The sequence below is a fragment of the Taeniopygia guttata genome, chromosome 3 (assembly GCF_048771995.1).
Source record: "Taeniopygia guttata chromosome 3, bTaeGut7.mat, whole genome shotgun sequence".
NCBI lineage: Eukaryota > Metazoa > Chordata > Aves > Passeriformes > Estrildidae > Taeniopygia > Taeniopygia guttata.
This window is the reverse complement of record NC_133027.1, coordinates 87635575-87651991: the sequence shown is the minus strand read 5'-3', so window position 1 is coordinate 87651991 and position 16417 is coordinate 87635575. Positions and strand designations below refer to the sequence as shown.

The following is a 16417-nucleotide window of genomic DNA, read 5'->3' as shown; positions in this document are numbered from 1 at the left end:
TTGGAAACTTGCATCATCGCTGCAAAGTTCTTTTAAAATACAAAATGTTGGGAATTAAAATATGAGTATATGAACTGATGTGTCCTATGACAAAAACACCCCCCATCTCAAACTAAAATGTGATGGATAAAGTTACAATGTTCAGTACCAAAGCACAGGAATCAGGTAGAATTCGGGGTTAAGTCTGTCAGTTGTCTGCTGGCATGAAAGGTCAGGTCAGTCTTGGCTTGATGACTAAATCCAAATACAAACCCATCTACTATAACGCCCACATTTAAATTGTTTTGATAGGCACACAGATTGAGCCAACATTTGATTTATGAAATATCCATTCACAGCAAACTCATTAACATTTGAGGAAAACATTGAGATTCTACAGTTATGTTTTTCCTTCTTGCACATGCTGAGGAGGAAGAGGAGATGTGGTCATTTAAGGCAGTAAGTTTTATTCCCATTGAAACTTAGGAAATTTTAAGCATCACCCTTCCCACAGCTGCAGAACAATGCTGTCAAATTTAGGGAGGATTCAAGGCTCTACAGAAGATCTAAGAACACACTAAATAGCGTGGGTTGCTAAAGGAATGGTTTCTCAGGGAGGTGGGTTGACAGCATTACATTTTGCAGCTCTGTGAAACTATTTGATTCATTCTCCTGAATTGCATTAGACCTTTATTTCTTCTCAAAAGCAACAAAGAGAAAATAGTTAGTATTTCAGAATCTTGCCCTGTATTAGTGTAGCCTGTACCATCAGAGGAAGTCTCACTGAATTGATTACTGCTTCAGTACTTGGAATTGGATAACTTCTGGATTTCATTCTCTGAGTCTGAACATGTGGCCGACTCTCATCAAAAGTATGATTCAAAGACATTTACATGTGACAAATTTGGTGAAAGTCAGCATCTGGGTGAAGAAAGATGCTCTCTTGCATTCAAAAGGAGGGATGCTATCAGTCCCAAACTTTCATCCATCTTTATAACTTGATGGCACCTTCCCCATTCAAGCTAGCAGAAACTTCAGTGGTTCTGATAAAACAGGAAGAATCAGCAGGATTTTTGTAGACCACACAAGTCTGTATAATTATAGATGTCAAAGAGGCCTTGTTATTTCTCACACGGAAGAACTCAGGTCACTAAAAAAAATCCCAGATAAAAAGTTACCAACAATCAAAAGGGAACAACTTTTCACACTGTGCATGAATCAGAAATTATTGCTGCAGAACACGAGGCCAGAACATAATGAGCTTAAAAAGCAGATAATTGAGGACATGAAATACCCATTTAGCACTATTAAACAGAACTAAATAGCCTGTGACTCAGGATGTCTGTCTGTGAATTAAGAAAATGGAGAGTATGCAGGGGGGAAGTAAGATTGTATGCACGCCCAGTTCTTAATCTTTAGTTCTGAGTTTTAGTCTTGTCACAGGAAAATGTTCTTGCACATTTCCACAGCAAAGACTGAGGCCAGCCTGAAAGAAATAGAAAGCTTTGCACAGAGAAAAAGGCAGAGTCTGGGAATCTAGTGAGAAAATAGGACTACCTAAGTGAATATATAACATCAAAAAATCACAGTGAGGGCACCTGAAGGAGATACTCTGCAAAATAACTCTGATGGTACCAGCTGCTCTCTGAAAAGCCCCTGGAGAGCTGGTGGATGCCATCCCTTGCTCTGTGCAGTGCAGGATCGGGTCAGGTGCCCTGGGCTGTTGGCAGGACTAGCTACGGCTGCACTCATACTGCTGCAGCTGCTGTGATGCTGAGGTGCTGTGCACATCCAGCTCTTGGTGCTCTGAACTTGGTAACACCTCTGGCATCCCGACACCACCCCAAATTCGCTTTGCTCCTGACTTCCCATCTCAAAACTCCCTGCTTTTCAGAGGTGCTAATTTGCTGGGGATATTGAGGGGTAAGCAGAGTGATTCTGGCCCAGTTTATCCTAATTTCAGAGCCTGTCAAGCTTCTTGCTAATACCACTGCAGATGCTGATGGCTCTATCATTCCCAGGCGAAGGGGGCTGGAATCTCTAAGGACAACCATTTTCCAGCAATGCCTTTGGGTAAGCAGATTAATTCAGAGCATAGCTACAGGATTTGAGTAGGCATTTAGCAAAGCCAAGAAAGCATGAATCAGGCTCTGTATCGATCCATTGCAACGCTACTGAAAAAGAAAACACATGGGGGTTGTAGATAGTGGTATCACAGCTACAGTGAACGCCCACAGGATTGTCCGGCAGAGCCCTCTCTGGAGATTACAAGGTGTCTTTGTCCTGCTCTTTTTGTTCAAGGCAGATTCTGTTTCTCACTTGAATTTTCTAAACCCCCTGAGTTCTTTCACCCAGTTCTCAGTGCTTTGCCCAGCAGAAGGGCAGCTGCTGCCTTTGTACTAAGCAAGGCTTAGTTTTCCACTGGGCTTGGCCTCAAAGTAACGACACACAAATGTAGCAAAAGTAACATTTCCTCTCTCTGAGAATCTCTGAATTTACAGTCCTTATGTGCTCTTTAATTGGAACATTCCTTCTATCCTAAACGGCCTTTCTGACAGTTATATTTCCAAAGTTGTAAGGAAGTGTTAATTTACAGTTATTGTTTCTCTTTGAACCATTCTTAACAGGATACCTGGGACAATAATAAACCAATTTACAATTCCTTGAATCCTGGTGTTAGTCAGCAGGCCTAGCACTACCATAATCACGCCCCTGACATAATTACACTTATTATCCCCACGTTACCAAGGCATAAACAACATGCCAGGTTAGACCAAATGAACACCAAAGAGCTCCGAGTTTGTGCCATGTGATCCTCCCAAAGGTTTGTTTATCTGCTGGGTGTCTCCTTAACACACCCCATGGGAGAAGCTGCTGCTTTAGAAACGTGCCAAAAAGTCTCCCATGCAGATTCCATGCACAAAACCACTCAGCCAGAAGCAAAGGATAGATAATTCTTTAGCAGGAGAGAAAGGATTGGTTGCTTAAGGGAATATTTAAGTGAGATTTTTTCTCTTCCAGAATTCATAAATATTTAAATACTTCTGATCCACATGTCCAAACAGTGAACACACAATCCACCCACAGAACTAAAGCCTGAACAACTACTTAAGCTATGGCCATGAAAAACATAATTATTTGTGCTGAATGCTGCTTAAAACAAGACTGAAAACATTGAGCAAAGATTTTTGGTTGCTTTTTGATTTATCCTGCATTGGGAAATCAGACCTTTCTTTTTTTTAAATTTTTAAATAGACATTGCAAATTTTTCATCTTGACAAGGAATAGACACACCAGAGAACTGCAGATGAAGCTGCAACAAATGCATTTGCATTTGCATTATTGTTTAAAAACAATAAATATGATCATCCACCCAGGCACTTGGGGTAAGATGTGTCACAATCCTCTCTGGCAAACACAGGGCAGTTGCATGAGACGCCCAAGTCCATAATGAGCAGTTTCTATGTGAGTGACTGCAGGTTGCCAAGGGACTGTTTCCTTGATTTCCTAGAACAGCCGAATCCCTGGGAATAACCTTTTTGAGATCACCGTCATCACATGCTCCTCTGAGGCTGGTTTCTGTTTGGCAAGAGAGTGAGACAGAAAAATCCATTTCAATGGCTCAAGAAGAATAGAAAAGTAACCCTAATGTCTCTTTCCCCAAAGTTGGCTGCATTTCTGTAATGTCCAAGGAATTATTATTTATTTCAAATAGCTGTGAGTAATTTGGAAAGAACCTCTTACAAAGAGGCTCAAGTCTATTGCTTTTTCTCCCTGCAGGCACAATCGTTTCCAGGGATATCTTTGGGAGTTTCAGACATGTAGAGGAAACAGCCTGTCACAAGCAGAATCTCTGCTGTGGATTTGGGACATTCATGTTTTCCAAATCTTAGGCAATAAGGCACCAAAAGAGAACAAATCCGGGGAGTGGAGAAGAAAAAACACTTTTGCTATACATTAATTCATTTCAACAAGGAGAATTGAGGTTCTGTTCTTGTACAAAGATTGTCCACTGTAAGCACGGTAACCCACTAAGTTCAGCTGAAAAAGAGCAGAGGCCAAACAATATCTTGTGAATGGATATAACTGAGCATGGATTTAATTCTCATAAACAGAACCACTGGGAATATAAAGTGAAGGATAACAATGCTGCACCTATTCGGTCAGGCTTGTCTACATAATAGAGTTTTAAAAATTATACAGGTGCCTACTTTGACCTCTTCACAAGGGCCTCTTATTTCTGCACAACAGAAATGTTCCACTCACATTAGAACACACAGATCCAAACAGGCATTGCAGAAAAAGAACAATATTCAGCGCATGTGTTGTAGGTGACATCAAACCCGCCTCCCCATCCAACTTGAAACATGTCATGGAGTATTTAGATAGCCTTATTTTAGGGACCTAAAATTAGTTCCTCTGAATCACACTTTAGAAGAACCTATTTTTGTCCCATACTACATAGGAAACTTTAAGTTCCTCATTCAGATGCTGTAATCACTCTTGCCCTCATCCCCCAAATAGACAAATTCTCTGTAAAATAGAAGTTTTATGTGACAGAGATGTTTCTGAGTTGTCTCTTTGGCACCTTTCAGCACCAGCTTAGTATGACTGACCAGTTTAGAAATGCGGGGCTGAGGGAAAGTCTGAGTATCCTCATCAAAAAGCAGCTATTCTTCTTTATTCCTATAGTGGCACTTTGTGAGATATGGGGGGAGGGTCATAGACTGGGACAGGTATGATACAGGTAATATGAAGCTCCTGTTAGATTGGCTATTCTTTCCCAAACAGTAAAATCATAGAGTCGTTCAGGTTGGAAAGGAGCTTAAAGCCCACCCAGTTTCACCCCCTGCCATGGCTAGGGACACCATCCACCATCCCAGGTTGCTCCAAGCCCTGTCCAGCCTGGCCTTGGATACTTCCAGGGATGGAGAGGCCACAGCTTCCCTATGCTAGGGCCTCCCCATCCTCACAGAGAAGAATTTCTTGTGTATATCTCATCTAAACCTATTCTCTTTCAGTTTGAAGCCGTCTCCCCTTGTCCTGTCACTCCAGGTCCTTGTGAAATGTCCCTCTCAATTTTTCTTGTAGGTTCCCTTCAGGTACTGGAAGGGCCTTGGGTACTGAAAAATGGGTAGAAATCTGTCACTGAAAAAGTATCCAACTTGGGTGGAAAAGGATAGATGGGTCACTAAGGAAAACATCTGTGCTAAGTAGTTCCTGGAGAGCTGAGGCAGCAGGAAGCAAGGCTGAGTGACAAGATTCCCAAATCCCTGTGCCAGTGCTGGTGCTGGCTGCCCTCAGGCATCGCCCAACAAGGGAACACGTGGACAACCGCCAGCGTGACCCACGCCACTGTCAGCACTGGAAGTTTCTCATGAATGGGAAGATTTTGTTTTTCTCACAACTACTCCACTAGGATTCATCAGCTCTCAGGAGGCAATGCCAAAACCAACAGGTGGCTGCCATATTTGGGTTGCTGGTAATTCATATTCCTCCTACTTAATAAAAGAGGAAGAAGCTGTTGATGTGAAGTGGCACAGACGGGTCCTGTGTTATGAAAGCCCCGTCCTTCATCAGCTGATTCGGGAACCAAATGTGCTCTCACACACTGCTGCAGCCAAAACATATTGCAAACTTGAACAACACATTTATTTTTGACTCACTTGGCAAAATGTATCTCTTTTTTCTCTCTTTTTAAAGAGCAGAATGGTGGCATAGCAGGGAGGGGAAAGGATTAAGTTTTTTTAATAATTACTACATGTAATTAGTAAATGAATCAACATGCAGAAAATACATTCAAAAAGCAAGTACTACAGGTATGCTTACTACTGTTATTACTAATGGAGAGGAATCTCCTCTCCCCTTGTTTCAGACTCTGAAAACAGGAACGAAGAGATCAGATTAGTTAGTAGGATGGCTGTCAGAGGTGCTGATGGCGTAACTTGGCATGTTTTTCCCCAAAAAGTGAGTGTTTAATCCTGGTGGAGGGCATTCATGTGTCTGAGGCCACAGCTGAGAAGGCAGCTTGTTGGCTCAGACAGAACAGGCTCCCTGAGGTCAGAGGTGTTCATTCACATGCCAAATATTCCAAAAATGCCTGAAAAATCAAGACTTAGTTTTAACTTGGGTTAGAAAGGGCAGGAGTAATTTTTTACAACATGGCTACAAAGCAACAGAATGCAGCTGGGATGCTCCTGATGTATCTGCCAACTTCAATTTTATAAAACTGGGCTAGAATTTTGAATTTTTCTCCCTCCAAGTCCAAACAAACTGCATGCTTCAAATTTGACAAACACTTTCCCACATTGGAAATGTCTGAACAAATCACCATTGTGATTATCAAGAATTGCCTCTAAGTGACAGAAAGTAAGTAATTTTAAACTTTTCCATTTCAATGCACACATATTTTCACTTACCCTTTCCACTAACTATAGATATTGGTTTTTAATTACAGCTCTTGGGCCAATTTTATCCTTGAATGAATTGCTGATAAAACTATTAATTTCATATTATTTATTTCTGTTTTCACCAGAAAAATGCTAAACCAAGATATACTTTATCCCCATAGAAGGCTGACCATGATCAAGCTTTCATTTTTAATTCAAGCCAGAAAGGGCAGAGATTCATCTATGAAATGTTTTGCCTCATGCAGTTATAAGGCAACACAAGCGTAAAGTCCCTGTGAAAGATGGCAACAAATTTAGTGAAGTTCAGCTATTTTGAAATAATGTAAAAGTTGTGGATGTGATCCACGAGATCATGTGATACAAAATCTTCTAGGAATTTCAGAAGAATGAAACACTAAACAAAATCCTGATGCTCCCTTTATTAAAAATACTGGTCTAGGAGGATGAGGAAAGTAGATGATGTAAATGCATTCTTCAGAAAGATGCCATGATGCCCTTGCCTGTCATACTTAGGTTTCCTATGGCGTTTCTCCTCTCCCTATCGTGTTCCAGAATTTAGTTAGCCATCTCTTTTTATTTATTTTTTTTTAATTTTAAGCAGAGCTAGTTTGAGCATAAAGATAGAAAACAGGATTTGCCCTTGTCAGTAGCTCTAAATCTAATCAGTTTGCAGCTGTTGTATGGCCACGATGTAACTCTTGAGGGGAAATTCAATTATATTAGGACAGCTGGAGATAACAGCTATCAGTGCTGTTATCACATATCCCTCAGCAGTTTATCCCACACCCAGGGCCCGCGGGCGAGCTCTTAGCTCCTGACTAGCGTTATTTCAAATAAGCCTCTTAGGCAACCGCGCAATCTGCTATTAAACTCCGGGGCTAATTACAGCACTACCGAATCAATTAGGCTGGCCAAGACCTCGGAGATGACAGTCGAGTCCAGCCTATGGCCCGACAGACCCCGGCACTGAGTGTCCAGTCTGTCCCTGCGCCTCTCCAGGGATGGGCACTGCCCCGTTACCTCCAGCACCCGCCCCATCCCCACCTCACCCCGAGTGTTTTTGAGCGAGAACCAACGCTTGACTCCCTCCCGATGAGAGCAGCCGGCGGGTGAATTTTTTCACTCCGAATTACGCGTCCAGGTGGCGGCAGCTTTAGGAGAAGAGCTTTTCAACAAACCGCAAAGCCGCAGAGCGCGGCTCCTGAACTCGGGCGGACACCGTGACCTTTCCGCCCCTCCCCGCAGCGGTGCCCAAAGCACCACCCCGGTCCAGCCCCGGCCCCGCGCCCCCGGCTCGGCCCCGTGCCCGCGGAGCGCCCGGAGCCGCCCCGGGCCCGCCTTCCGCCGGAAGTGAGCGGCGCAGAGCCGAGCGGGGCGGGCGGGGCGCGGCGGCCGCGGTCACCGGCCCTCCTCGGGCAGCGCCGACATGGCCCGGCCGCCGCAGAAGGAGATCGTCTACAACAAGCTGCTGCCCTATGGCGAGCGCCTGGAGGCAGAGGCCGCCCGCTTCCTGGAGCACATCAAGGGCAACCTGGCCCGCGCCGTGCAGCTGCAGGAGCTCTGGCCCGGCGGGCTCTTCTGGACCAGGAAGCTCTCGACGTGAGTGTCGGGGCGGGACGGGGAGCGGGGCCTCGGGCTGCGAGCGGCGCCTCGGGCTGCGAGCGGCGCGTCAGTGCCGTCCCTTGCCTTGGCGAGCCGAGCCCGGCCAAGCCGTGCCCCGCTCGCCGGGAGCGCCTCCCGCATAACGGAACCGCTGGCACCCGGCCGGGCCCCGCTCCGGCCGCTGTCCCGTCCCTGCCCCACACAGGGCCGGCACTGCCACATCGGAAACGGGGACAAAGGTGGCTCCGGCCGCAAGAGCTCGCCTGCCGCCTCTGAAACTTCCGAATTCTACGACTTAAGCGCTTGTGCGTTTAGCTCGTGCTTTTGTTTTTAATACGTCTGTATTTTTTAATGCCTGTATGGCCACCTGTTTCACCTCTCCCCTTCTTAAGCAAGTTTAGTTGATTAAATCTCCGTGTAACTTCTGCTATAGGGACGCGGCGTCTTTCTCAAGACAGGCCATTTGTTGGGACAGTGCTGGCAGGATTAAACTGTGGCTTAATGCTGGGTAAACACCGCTGGTGCCCTTGATATCTTGGCTGAACTCTGGCGTGGGGTGGTTTGTGCTGATGTTGGCCGTGCTGTGTGTGCTGGCAAGGTTGTTCTTATACAGATGAACCCGCGCTGCTTTCATAGATAGCACCGAGTACGACATAGGTTTCTTCTCGTGAATTTTACGAAGTATACTTTGACCTTATTTTATTCGGGACACTCTGGCACTGTGTATGGCATCATATGACAGTGAGTCCTGTAGCTGCAATCAGTAAATTCTGTGGATGTTTATCACGTTTGTTGCTGAATGCTGTGTGTGCTTTCACAAACAGCGTTTCCTGTGTGCCAGAAACAACGAAGTACATGTGTTTGAACCGTTTTGAAATACTTACTTAAAACTTCTCTCCTTACATAAGTAATTTTTTATAATATCAATTGAGAATTTAATACACATTTGTTAGTCAGAGCCTGTTAGATTCGACTATATTGGAATGTAAGCGTCTTTCTGTTTCCCAAGAGGCAGTCTTAGATAGAATTACAGTGGTGGTTGCAAAATGACTCACATGTTTGTGTTATGTGACAGTTTGAACCTGCTTGGAGGCAGTTCAACACGGCTTGCCTTCCCCACCCCCTAGCCATCTGCCTACTCATACTGGTTTTGGTGGTACCTGTTGCCTATACCTGTGGTGGAACTTCCTTTTCCCATTGAGTTGAAATAAACTTAGGAGTCCCTGCTGTGAGAAAAATGAGCTTTAGCTGAACAGGCTGAATAGACACAGAAATTCATTCTAAATGTGCCTTAGAATCACCCTGTTACTCACTCTGTAAATGGCAATTGCTGTTACCACTTAAGGCTCCAGGGCAGTGAATTTGGCCCACTGCTGTGCTGCTTTATGAATCACAGAAAGGTCAGCAGGCTCCAATTTGTGGTTTTCCACCTACACTTTGAAGTTTGATTGAAGTTTGAATTCATTGTGAGTGTTTGCAGCTTGTCTGATGCCTGTTAGTACCAAGATTTTCTTTGTGGCATTTTAGATAAAGGGAGACTCTGAGTGTGTTTGATGTGGGCAGGGGAGGAAACAGTGGGCTTGGTGTAAAAAAAAATAAGCTGGTGTAGTTAATGTGAGAGATGTGCTGCTGCTCTGTTTGACTTGACAAAGTACTTATAGGGGTAAAAGGCTGAGAGAATCGAGATTGTTCAGCCTGGAAAAGGGAAGGTCTGGGACAATCTAATTGTGGCCTTCCAGTACCTGAAGGAAGCAAACTAATAAATGGAGAGGTACTATTTGTACAGGCCTGGAGTGCCAGGGCAAGGGAGAATGGCTTCAAACAGCCGGAGGGCAGGGTTAGATGGGATATTGGCAAGGAATTCTTCCCTGTGAGGGTGAGGAGGCACAAGCTGTGCAGAGAAATTGTGGCTGCCCCTGGATCCCTTGAAATGTACAAGGCCAGGCCGGATGGGGCTTGGAGCACCCTGGGATAGTGGAAGTTGTCCCTTACCCATTGTAGGGCATGGCACTGCATGGGCTTTAAGGTCCCTTCCCACCTAAACCATTCTGTCATTTTGTGAAATACAGTAAAAGAAGTTCAGGAATGGCTAAAACACTTCCAGCCTTGTGGTGTTCATGACAATAGAATCCAATTTCTACTGTCTCTTGATAGTCAGGGACTCATCTCCAAATTGACTTGGTCCCTTTTTTCTCTCCTGAAAAAAGCTATAATTAATTAAAAGAAAATGCTCAGAATCTTCATAATGGCTGCTTAGATTTGTTGCCAATGTCTGAATTGCAAAGGCCAGAATTCTTGCAGTATTCTGTGAAACAATTTGCGTATTTATTTATTGTACAGATACAAATGTTAATACAGATATGTGTATATGCAAATGAGCAAAGCAAACATGGCGTGCAGATTATATACCTGCATAGTTTCACCTCCTCAGCTTTTTACAGCTCTGTGCCACAGGAGAGAATGAAAGTGAAACTCAGATGTTTTTTTGAAATAAAAATTTGAGTACTCTTTCACGGTGACAGCTGAATCATGTAGTTTTTATACCCCCCACAGCTGGACTTGCACATATTTATCTTCAGACCAGCTGTTTCAGCTGTCTGATGTCACAGACTGAGTAGGGAGGGAGAACAGAAAAGAGGCAGAATAGGAGTTTATCAGACATAATGTCTGTAAGCTGATTTAAATAATTCTTTTATGGGTAATTTTCAGTGGTGACACCTGGTTCTTTTGGGATGTGTGTGTGCACTGTGGTGAGAGAACTTTCTCTCCTTTGAGGAAAGCAACTTATGATTTGATGAGGCTTCTGAAGCAAGTAAAACTTGCCCCAAAGACTGGCAGTTAAATCTGTAATAATTGCTCCAAGATTCCTCCAGCTTTGTCTGGTAAAAGCTTGTAAAATACTAACCAGTTGTGAAAGCAGAAGAGTGAATCTCAGCTTGCCACAGTGTGTGGGGAAAGCAGGTTACATCAAAATAATTTGCTTAACTGCTCTTGCTCCATAATTTTTTATGGTCTTTATGTCAGCAGTATACATTGTCTCAGCTTCCCCCTCTTTCATGATTCACTGATTGTTCTAAAAATTAAAAAAACCCACTAAACATAGTCAATAAATGAACATATTAATATAATATGGGCATTTCATGGTTACTGTCCATGGAGTTAACTCTGCAGCCAGGCAAACACACAAATGCTTTTCTATGCTTTCTGCTCCAGCAGTCAGGGGTGTGGGAAGATGAAGGACTCAATTGTGTCCTTGACAATGTTATTTTATGTGCTTGTCAGGTGTAGACTTATAAAGTGACATTCAACTGTCTTGCTGTAAGGTGTGGAAAAAGTGCAGCTTAACTGTTTGGAAGGGGAATGACAGGGCACAAAGTTACAGTGAGGATGAATGTCTCCGTGAGACCTTGCCAAGTATTTTAAGCGCTGTCGCCTAGAACTTTTGTTTGACATCTTTCTCTCATCTTTATCAGGGAAACAGAAGCTTTCTTTGGCTGTGTGAGGGATGTGTGTGCTGTGTACATGTACATGTGATTTAAGCAGTGCTGCTGAGTATGATTCATTGCTTTTCACATCATTTGTCAAAAACTGAGCTTTAAACCAGTCGTGATCCTGTTCTGTGTGCTAGGAAATGCAGATGGAGGGCCGGGAATTTAGGGGAATGTGCTGTTCAGCTTCTGAAGGAGAGGTAATTTTTAACTGTAGCAGAGCAGCCAACTTTCTAGGGCAGTTTAGGGTGGCCACATGATATGATAGTATACTTCCTAAAAATAGGCCTATTGTGCTTTTGGAGGGAGAGATTGGATACTCAGCACTCTGAGACTAAGGAATTTGCTCTATGGTGTTCCTTTTTTTTTTTTTTTTTTAACTTTCAGAGACCCTGTACTATGTACAGAAAGGCTGGAGTTTGAAACAGAATTTTCATGCCTTAATCATGTTTTTCATATTATGTGGGTGTGTTTTATTTGTTGGATTTTTGACTTTTTTTCCTTATAGCTGAACAGTGAAGGACAATAATTTTATCCTTTTTGCAGGATGAGAACTCATATCATCTCAATGTAGTATTATCTGCTTTCAGAAGTTTCATCTTTTATTTTGCAATAATTTAGTTCTGCAATTATTATTTTCCCCAGTAACCCAATTATCCTAAAGAGACACCGTTTCTATGATGAACATTATCTGTCTGATTAGCCCCCGGACACCCTTCAGGGCTTATTAAGTTCTGCCTATATTATTTTATTTTTATAATGGTGATATTTCATCCCTTCTGAAGGGGTATTCTGAAAACTTTGCAGTTCCCCTCTGAAAGATTTTTCTTGTTTAATCTTGAGGAAAAGGCTGAGCACCCCATTCTTGAAGGATTTATTTTTTGACACTGCCTTAATGCTCAGCTGGATTCATACAAATAATTGACCCCTTTCAGATCTGCCTCCCTCCTACATAAAGAAGCTGTAAAATATGGGAGCAATTTGGCATCAAGTCCTGCTGCTTGGGTATAGTGACATCTTTGTGTTCCGCATGTTTCTGTGTACTTTACTCTTTCTTAATTAAACAGCATTTTGTGTAGCAGAGCTGTTGTTAGCAAATGTCATGAAGGAGAACTTGCCAAACATTTTATTTTCAGTTATATATAGCAATACTGGCAGATAAATTGGATCTCTGTGTTTCTTTGTAGTTAAAACTTATTTTACAGGCTTCTGCAGTTTATTTATTTATTTATTTTAAATCATATATGTTTCACCCATTTTTCTTTCCCTGAGGATTCTTTTTCATGTCTTTTTTAGGCATGTGAAAAGTGTAGGTGTTCAGCTCTTGGTGGTGTAATTCTGTAGGTAGGTAGTGTCTCTGGCCAATCCAGATTATTTAGGTTCCTGTGGTGGAAAAGTGGGTTATCCTGTATTTTGTTTGTTTCCTTCTGTGTTAAAAGTAAGTACAAGATGTTGAAATGAACATTTGTGAAAACACTGCCCATCAAAAGTAAACATCCCCCCCTTGAATTTGACAGGAAAAGGGAAGTGGAAAGCAGCTTTATTATGCATATTTAAGAACAGTCAGAGCAGTAATAAAAGGGGAAGTTGCCTCCCCTTTTGTAATTTACAGCTGTGCCACACCTAAAATGGTTTGATAGGACCTTATATAGGTTTTTCTGGTGCAGAATATCTTTCAAGACTTGAAATATGTTTCTCTTTTTCAATCTCAACTTAAAACCAGCAAACACTTCTTCTGGAATGAGTCTGATGGATCTACTCTTGGTGAAGACAGTGGGACACACCACTGGAAAAGCTCAGTGTCTAAATCAATTGTTCATCCTTGCTGGAAGCTATTGGATTTCGGTGTCTTGATACTTTTTGGGTTGTTTTTTTAGCTTCTGGATTGTGTCCTGTCCATGAGGTTACAGTATTTGTACAATCTTAGAGGGCTGTAAACTTCATTTGGTCATTCTTTTTCTTCCTATAATTGCAGTTGTAAATCTTCCTTAGGTGTGTATCTTCGGGTTCTTAGTTGTTGGGCTTGAGAACCAGGTTTAGTTTTGTTTCACTAAACAGCAAATCAGAGGGATTCTGGCTCAGATCTTGAATAAATTGGATGTTTTAAAATACTGCTGACTCCCCTTGTGTTTGGTTTGCAGATACATCCGACTGTATGGGAGAAAATTCAGCAAGGAGGATCATGTGCTGTTTATCAAACTATTGTATGAGTTGGTGACAATTCCAAAGCTGGAGATCAGCATGATGCAAGGATTTGCACGCCTGCTGATCAACTTGTTAAAGTGAGTAGAGATTTCTGCTGACTGTGGAAACTTCTGTGTCAGAACAGTTGATCTCTTGCTCAGTGTTGTACCTTTCGTGTAACAGAGTTCTTACAGGTTACTTCACTTATCTGACCTCTGCAGTGCTGGTGGTTAAAGGGTTGTCTTGTGCAAACACCTTCAAAGCTTTAGGAGTGGGACTGAAAGTGGAAGAATGCCAGTTTTCCCCGTATCAGGAAAACCAAGCAGTTCAGAGAGCCAAGAATTAAGGCTGAATCTCAGCTAGGGAGAAGATGAAAACTGGCTCACGACTTGATAATGTTCATTTCACTTAGTCAGGGAAAATCTTGACAGTGTCACTTGTGCTGAAGGCTGCCAGTGGCCAGCCTGGTACTGCCTGGCCTTCCTGCAGCTTGTGCAAACTGGGAGCGGGGATGGGGGTATTCCCATGTTCTGCGTGTCCATGTCAGTGTTGAATCCTGAACTGCCTAGTGTTTTGTTTCCTATTAGGAAAAAGGAACTGCTTTCCAGGGATGATTTAGAGTTACCATGGCGACCACTCTATGAAATGTTGGAAAGGATATTATACTCCAAAACAGAACATCTGGGATTAAATTGGTTTCCCAAGTAAGTTCACTTTTGAAAACATTTGATAGACCATTAGTACCTGCTTTACAGTACTTTGTAATGTGCTTTTAATATTGTGAATTTGATACATAGGAAATATTCTGTTTCTTTTTTCAGAAGGCACCTTTCAATAATTGCATGCAGAGCTGCACTGAATCATGTATCTCCTTCTGCTTTGTGTTTGTCATGCTGTTTCTTTCTTTATGAATGTGATTAATTTTTAAATACACTGCGACAGAGGTCTCGCTCAACTGATTTTAGGGTGATAACGCACAGTTTAATAAATTTAGTATGAAATATTTAACAGTATTGTTGTGGTATAACCCCAGTTAACAATGAAACCTCGCATGCTGCCCTTCCTGGTGGGACTGGGGAGAGAACTGGAAGGGTAAAAGTGAGAAAACTTGTGGGTTGAGCTAAAGATGGGTAATAATGTGAAGGAAGTTAACTTACCCCAGGCAAAACCAGCGCAGGTACTAAGTTAAATGTATGCTGTTCACTTCTATAACACAGTAAAATTGTGGGGGAAAAGATACAAACAGTACTGTCTGTCAGTATTTGTTGTGTAATCATTCCCAGGGTCTGGAATCCAGGTATAAATGAGTCTGCTCTCCAAGAAAAGTGAAATATTTTCTATAGGAAATACAGGTATTTATCAAAGTAATGCCATGATAGGGAGAAATAATTTTCTTTCTTCAGTTGAGAATTTTAGACATGTTCTGCTGATTTTAAAAATGAAAACTTGTTTTCTTTGCTTTCTCTGTGCTGTCAATCCCTCTCCATCTGTCAGATTTTCAGACTTAAAATTTTCATAATTATCCCAGTCAGAGAAGGTCCTGCTCTATAAATTACAAATTATAAAAGATAGCTCATGGATAATGCATTATCTTTGGCTGAATTGAAACTTTATGTCAAGAAATGCGAGTGAAAGTGCTTAATTTGCTTTTAAAAAAATAGTTTTCTGAATGAAACTGAAACACTGCCACTGATTCCTGAGGGGAAGATCCTATTGTTGATAAGGAACATGAAGAGGAAATATGTGGAGCATTTCAGGCTGAATTTCTCTTGTGGCTGTGTAGCTGAAAAAACTCAGTTTGCTAAATGGAATTATTTTGATTACTGTAGGAAAAATGTGAAAGAGCAGAGCCTTCCTTGGTTTATTTTATTTTTTCATTTTTGTACCTGTATGCCTTGCTCTGGGGGGATGGTGTTGCATAGCTGCTCACTTTGTAGGGGGGAAGGAACTTTTCCTGGAGAATAAAGGAGTTTCATAAGGAAGGAAGATTGCTGTTGTGATGATCTGACTGACGCATTCAATTTTATTAACTTTATTCCATGTCAGACACTCCATGCAGTGCGATTCCTTCTCATACAGTGCTCATCCTTTTTCAAGAGGTACCTCTTTGGTTGAAGTCAAGGTTTTAAAAGCTGATTTATAGCTGTTTAATTTATCTCCTGTTTTAATTGAATTTTATTTTTGTTTACATTCAGTTCATATCGACCAGGCTGGTCTTCACCTAAAACATTTGTGCTTAATGTATTACATAGGTGGTAAGAAGGATTTTTTTTTTTTTTCTGTTGAGCTCTGGCCACTGTCCCTTCTGCATGTTCTGTTGGACTGTAACACTGTCACACAGGTGGAAGTCTCTGCATAAATAATTGTATTTGGAAGGCCAACGTTAACCTGACACCACTGGTTATGAGAATGTCGCACTGGATGTCTGCCTTGCTAACTGGGGACGCAGGCAATGAGTGTGGAGTGGCTCTCCAGGGCTCTGTTCTAACTAATTTAACCAGCAAATATATTTCAGGGGTTTAAATGAGAGCTAAGTTTTCCATTGGAGTAATTGTTGTGTGTGATTATGGATGAAATCACCACTGGTGCAGGAGCATGTTACAGAGTTGAGGGTACCTTCCTCTTAAATCAAATGAAATCATGGAAAGCGCTTTAGCAATGAGGTAATGGCTTCTGGAAAATCCAGCCAGCAACAACTTTGGGGTTGTGAAGAGCTTCTGTGTCAAGAGTTCACTGGGAATTTTTGTAGGGAAA

At 42.3% G+C, this 16417-nt stretch overlaps 1 protein-coding gene and 1 long non-coding RNA gene across 2 annotated transcripts in view; one reads left to right on the top strand and one right to left on the bottom strand.

Annotated features, from left to right (window-relative positions):
* Positions 1–5609: 5609 nt before the first annotated feature.
* Positions 5610–7720, bottom strand: LOC121469768 (uncharacterized). Its single transcript, XR_005979945.2, has 2 exons — positions 7439–7720; positions 5610–6079 (listed from the first exon to the last, which is right to left on the bottom strand). It is a non-coding gene; the product is annotated as an uncharacterized lncRNA (long non-coding RNA).
* The window catches only part of PSME4 (proteasome activator subunit 4), a 43864-nt gene continuing 35165 nt past the window's right edge, over positions 7719–16417 (top strand). Inside the window, exons 1-3 of the mRNA XM_030268691.4 lie at positions 7719–7988; positions 13621–13761; positions 14251–14367. Of these exons, the coding sequence (XP_030124551.2) occupies positions 7816–7988; positions 13621–13761; positions 14251–14367 (431 nt within the window). The 5' untranslated portion in view covers positions 7719–7815. The remainder of the gene's footprint in view (positions 7989–13620; positions 13762–14250; positions 14368–16417) is intronic.